General features: G+C 36.4%; 1 protein-coding gene across 1 annotated transcript; it reads right to left on the bottom strand.

The window, feature by feature from the left end:
• Positions 1 to 4,207: 4,207 nt before the first annotated feature.
• LOC110413004 (NAC domain-containing protein 43-like) lies at positions 4,208 to 6,328 on the bottom strand. The gene is made up of 3 exons (XM_021423689.2): positions 5,890 to 6,328; positions 5,507 to 5,778; positions 4,208 to 5,316 (listed from the first exon to the last, which is right to left on the bottom strand). Exons 1-3 carry the CDS (start codon positions 6,242 to 6,244, stop codon positions 4,537 to 4,539), a joined length of 1,407 nt encoding a protein of 468 aa, XP_021279364.2. The 5' UTR covers positions 6,245 to 6,328; the 3' UTR covers positions 4,208 to 4,536.
• Positions 6,329 to 6,673: the final 345 nt, after the last annotated feature.

A 6,673-nucleotide genomic window follows, 5' to 3' on the forward strand; every position in this document is an offset into this window, starting at 1 on the left:
TAAAATAAATAAGATGCCTTGCCTCTAACAAGATGATAAGTGTACAAATAACTATAATGAATAATAGATGGTGGAATGTGGAAATAATTTTATTATCATTAGAGTTAGTCGTCAAAAAATGTTTTACCCAAAAAGCAAAAAAAAAAAAAGTAACGAAAAATTCGTTGAAGAAGACTTGAGAAAGAGAGCACAGGGTTTGGCCCTCAGCAATGTGGCCTTACAAAGCTGAAATTCTTGTATGCAAAAACCAATCAATTCCTTTTGGTGTGGGGTCTGTTCTGTCGGTAATCCCTAAAATTATGGTTGAGCCGCTTTTCATTTCATCTCATGTTTCATACTTTCTGACTCTGAAATGAAAACCCCATCCTTCAAAATGGAAATCCAAAACAAAAATTGTTGATAATAAAGTAGAAATTCTGAAGGTGTGATCCTCGACCTGTTCTGTTCTCAGGCCCTGTAGATGGATCTATTGTGTCTTTTGAAATACTATTAATAAAAACATACTCCTGGCTTATAAAAAAAGAAAGAAAAAATATACTGTAAAATACTGATGAAATCAAACAATTGTTTCCAGTTCCCATGATGTTAACAGTTGTACTATAGAGGAAGACTGAAAACTTTCCTTCAACAACTTGAAAATGTCATAAAAAATTTCAACGACAAAATTATGGGAAACCCTGCATCTTGTATAAGATTTGGAGCATATATAGTTGTAATAATACAATGGTGACCAAAGCTTTCAACATTTTGGACCACGAATGATTTGTTCATAGACGACAAGAGACCATAAACCCATTCAGACATGGGGACGATTTTCCAGGTATCAAATTTTGGCTTTAACATCTCAGAGCGCCCCCCCTCTTCAAAAAAAGTTTTTGGCTTTAACAAATACGACACGCTTTCGAAATGATTCAAAAACAAACAAATAATAAATAACAAAAAATGAGTTTGGCTTTTTATTCCCAACTGATAATTCCCAATCTAGAAGTATTGAACAAAATCAGAGTACATAACAATATTTAGATTCATCAGATGTCAGCTGGTTTCTACGATTATATCCTTACTAATCAAGCTTCTATTTAGGAGACATCAAATTTCTTTTTTTTATTTTTTTCTTCCTACCAGCTCGGAGCAGCAGACGTGACAGGCCACAATTTTTCTGATTCTTTTTTTAAAAAAAAAAATTATCAGATTTATTGAATGGCTGGACGGCTGACCACAATTCCATATCATTTATTTTTAACACAAAAAGTAGTGCACTAATTAGAAACTTGGGTCCATATTGATTATTGACCGTGTGTAAATTTAAATCAGGAAATAATTATATATTGGAAGGGAGGGGAAGTTTAATAACAATATTCTTGGTGCTATGCTGATGAATTGGCATCAAGGTATGAGGTTGAACCATGTGATAATGAATGGGGGGAAAAGTGCTAGTAATTAAGGTCTCCTGCTGGACGAGATAAATAGGTAGGGAGAAAAAGAGCCAAAAAAAGGTTGATTTTTTAATACAATTAAATAAAAGACATTTTTAATGGACTGTATTCTGTTTCTGTATGGAGAGTTCAACTTGCTAATTGTCTAGTGATTAATTAGTATACATTATAACACTTTTTTCTTTTCACAGGCGCATTTGGTAGAGAGCCATCATTGCCCCATGAATCCATGTATAGTCGTTATCCTTCTCATCTGCTTTTTCAATTTTTGTTTTTTTGGTTTGGAACTTGCTAAATTTCGAAGACCCTCTATTCTTTTCTTCTGGTACAAGCACGAGAGAGGAAAGAGAAAAGACACAGTGGGGTTTGAAGCCTGCTTCACCACTCTTCCATCATAAGAGAGACACAATAACCACTGGACCAAGAACTGTAAATAGAAATGGTTTAAAGTAAGTTCTAAGAACTAAAGGGGGAGGATGTGTGTTAATTACTATACATATATATATATCAGCATGGAACGTGGAGGAATGGATATTTACTTCATTATTATTATTATTATTATTATTTTGGCCAAGAGATATTTACTAGTAGTTCATTAAGTAAACTATTAATTATTATAGGAAAATTATTACAATAAATTGGAATGAGATAAACCAAAAGTTTGGGCAAAAGAAATTCGCTTTCCAATTAAAGGATTACAGATAAGCAATCAGTGCCAATTCATGAAGTCAATGAACTCCACAAATTAAAGTGTTTCCGGGACCCTCTATATAATATTGTCTAGTCAATTGGTATTACAATTGCTCAAACTTGACTTGTACCAATTTTATTGGTGATGAAGATTAGGAAAAAGCTGAAAATTAAAACTAATGATTAGTTTGTTGGATCACATGGTAGATTATTGTTTCTTTCTTTAGTCCATCGGCTTCAACATGTATACAACTAAAGGAAGCTTCATATTAGCTACAATCACATTTAATTATCTCTTAACCCAGCCTTTGGTGTGTGGGTGTGTGTGTGTCTATATATATATATATAAATTATCACTTCAATTAGCTAGTATTCCCCCTTTTATATTAATAAAAAAGAAGAGCATTCAAATGAACATCCTTCAAAAGAACAGATAGTAGTTGTCTTGAAACCAGTTAAGCCATTTAAGAAGTGAAAAGATTGAGCAGGCAACTAATGAGAATTGCAATTTGCAAATGCTCCTAAATGATTTTGAAACAGTTGTGATTAAGTCTCACCGATCAGCCATTTTGCACCAGCTGTGCTTGAATTAATCCCCTTGACTGAAATCAAGACACCAAATATTTATGTTCCTTAATTTGCACAAGGCATAAACCAGAAGCTTGAAGCCATCAAGAAGCATTTTCCTATAAGTAGCCAAGATTTCGCCCCTACACAGTTGTCATATTAAATAAGACAACCTCTCCTACGCCCTACTTACATAAAAACATCTTCTTAATTAAAATTGACAAGGATTTAGGAGATGGACCCTAGCTAATTTCGAAGCATGTTGAAAGCATGGGAATAAATTGAGCTATATACATGTTTCTGGTGCAAGCAACTGCCGCATTCAACTGCGAAGCATGACCTTAATTTATGCCATAATGAAAAAGCGACAGTTCCACCTCAACACCCTCAATTTCATTTGAAATTTACCGTATCCCGGTTTGAAAGAGATTAGTCATCCTATTTGGTGTGTGCTCCCCCACTTAGCCCATCTTCATCTCTACCTATTTAGTCAAACTACCAACAATTCTACGCTAAATGTCATTTTTCGAATTTGGAAAAGTCTCATGTGATGTTCAACATACTGTTAGATAGATTCCCGGTTTAGGGAGTTTTGATTGATCTTAACAGTTCTTGATTATTATTCATTTATTCTTAATTACAACTTTTATTTTTGTTTCAATATGCACTTGACTTAACAAAGTAGTATTTGGGTTGGAACTTTTAACTCCTTATAAGAATTTTTACGCCTTTACCTATAAATATCCTCTGCAGTCTGCACTCACCCTGGAAGCTTGCAGATCCGTTGAATGTGGTGGTTGAGCTTAAACCAAGAAATGCTTTCCTGTCTCCCTAGTCTTATTCCAAACACGTAGCAGCATGCTTTGAAACACACATAAACATGTAAAATTTAAACTAGTGCTATTGTATGCCAGAATTTCCGTGATTTGAGAAAGACTGAAAGAGCTTTCATAAAGTAGAAGTAATATTCTCCAGGGTGACCTCAAGTTCTCAACAGGCACCAACCTATTCAATCAACTTGCATCCTAAAGAAGAGTTCCATCCTTTCGTCATATCATCAGAAAGAAAATGAAAAGTTCGTTCCTGATATTAAATTAAATAATTGAACTTTCTTGTCAGTGGAATTTTTTTTAATAAATAAAAGGGAGAATAGTAAAGAGAAAAGAAATCCTTGTTGGTAGCTATAGCTATAGAACAAGACAAAAGAAGTACAGTATGATTTTCTATTGGTCTCGTACGTGCTTTTCTGTTCAACATCTTATCCTAATTTCTTAAAGATGGTCAACTTTTTTCCTCTATATCTTGAAAGGTTCTCGAACGTTAGGTGAGACAACAGTATCTCAAAATCTCAAATCTTCCTCGACACCACCATAACAGATTGATTTTTTTTTTCTCATTTGCATATATGACCACTTTTCAAGTGGATATAATTATTTGTGTTTATGGTGTGAGACCCATGAGACAGATGAGCCCCAGATTCCAGACTCTAAAGTCAGCACTAAGCTATGATTAGCTCTGTCAAGCTTTTTCAAGATAGTTAACGAATTAGGGTAAGACCACAACCCCATTGGGAAATGATTACAAGTAGAAAAGAACATATTAATCGAGTCCCTAGAATAATAATCCGTCCAGAGATGGGCTAGTGGTAACTAGATGACATCGTTATTAAGTAAAGTATAATGAGTTGACAATGCCACTCCATCTCATATTTCACCTTATTTATGCAAAATACATATGATATGTATAATATATTTGTCTATATGTCACATATACCTAATTAAGACTTGAACAATAAGCAGCAGGCTTCTTCGTATGAACTTGACATGTTGGGAGTATACTTCTATTATACCGACAGATGGCATAAGGGGTCTGATGACGACGGTGACGATGACTTCGTCAAGCTCCATAGATCATTCTCATTGCTGTAGACCTGGGAGTTTTGATTTGATCTGTGCAAATTTATGTGAGATAATTGAATATCATCATCGTGACAAAGACTGAAAACCGCATTAGGGTCACTAAAACATGATAGTTGCTTGCTTGTCTCTACATGACCATTTAGCTGGGATGCCACAAGTCGTTCCAGGGTGACCCAGTCATTAACGCCATTTTTGGACTCATTGTTATTCTGAACTGAACCCGTGTCACAAGCACCACCCCCTTGGTTGATTGAAGATGGTTCAGTTTCAGTCAGCATGTCATCGATGGATTGGTAACATGACTTGAAACTTCTTTCTTGATCAAAAGGTGAGCTACCCATGGGAAGTGAAGGGAGAGTTGGACTCTCCAGCCTTGGAAGATGCATAAACCTTTCGTGTAAACCGTCACCGATTCCTGTGTTATTTGCAACGAGCATTCTAAGATTATTGTTGCTGTTGTTGGCGTTGGGAATATTTATGTTGCTCAATGAATCATTCTCCATCTTGCAAGTCCTTCCCATATAGAGAAGAATTTGATCTAGAACCCCATCGTTACCTGAGCAAAGCATCTGTGTCTTTGAATCCAGAGAAGTGGAGGAGGAGCTTTTAGGACTCTCTAGGGTTTTCTGATAATTCTTCTTTCTAAATACACGGCAAACCACCCAGCCATCTTCAGGCACGGAATCTCCAATGGAATTGGAAGCCTGGACCCATTTAATTATTTAATATAAGCGAAGCAGATTCAGGACGGAGCATTTTGCCTCAATTAAGATTAAAAAGAACTACTATATTAATAAAATATCAGCCAGATTTGTACAGAATGCTTGATTAAGAAAGACGGTGATCCAATATTTTTTATATATATATAAAAGGAAACGGAAGAGGATTGCTTACATTAGAGTCCTGGGTGGTGTTATCATCCAGCCTGTACTCGTGCATAATCCAATCAGATTTTTGTCCATGTGGAGCTCTTCCTTTATAAAAGACCAATGTCTTCCTCAACCCAATTCTTCTAAACCCACTATAAATAATCTTATCACGGCCAGTGGCTTTCCAGAACCCGGCAGCTGTTGCACGATTAGTTCTGGTCCCCGTAGGGTATTTCTTGTCCTTGTGGCTGAAGAAGTACCAATCATTCTGTGGGGTGGATCCTATTTTACACTTCTCTGCATAACCCACAAAAAAGCAGAATTCCAGAAACTCCCATGTCAATACATAATCATAAAGAGAAAAATCGGAGAAGTTTAAAAAAGATGTACATAGTTTGTTGTTACTACCTTGTATATCCCATGGCTCGAGCTTGTTAAGATCAACTTCCCGAATAACATCCAGGTCTATCTTTTCATAAGCCACTTTCTTTCTGAGGTAATAGTGAAGAAGCTCCTCTTCTGTAGGGTGAAATCTAAAACCAGGAGGGACTTGAGACTGACCATTTATGGATAGATTCATATCTTCTGACATGAGCTGTCTCAAAATCAGGGAATAAGGTGGCTTTTTTCCTTGCTGAGAAACCGATACACAAAATGAAAACTGATCGGCAAAGGGAGAGAGAGAATAAGAGAAAGAGAAAAAGGAAGAGCAATAACGAGGGCGGGAGAGAAGGAGGGTGTGCGTAAAGGGTAATGCAGTCATGATAATTTATAATGGTGGTAGGGCATGAATGGTCCAAAGATGCATGAAAAGTTTTGGTATCATGGCCATTGGTGTACTTAGCGTGGGGTCTATGCCCTTGAGAAGGAGCCAACCACCTAAAATCTAGAGACCACAGAGAGGAATACCATCGGGAAAAATAAATTCAAAAAAATGGGGGTGATATAAGGGGAGTAGGTCCCACGATATAGGTGGTAAAAACAAAGTGGGTCCCTACACCCAAAAAATGCGTTAGAAGTGTGCCAGCGGGGGGCACGCCCACATCTCAACTATGACCCTCGACCTTAATATCTATTTGAAAAGCACCTCTAAAACCACCTCTCTATCCCTAAAGAATCTCTCTCCTTTTCTCTCTCTCTCTCTCTCTCTCTCGTGTATATTAACATCACTCGTTTTACTTGTGCAACCACC

Source organism: Theobroma umbraticum, unplaced genomic scaffold (genome assembly GCF_002168275.2).
Source record: "Theobroma umbraticum cultivar Fairchild unplaced genomic scaffold, ASM216827v3 scaffold_30.0, whole genome shotgun sequence".
Taxonomy (NCBI): domain Eukaryota; kingdom Viridiplantae; phylum Streptophyta; class Magnoliopsida; order Malvales; family Malvaceae; genus Theobroma; species Theobroma umbraticum.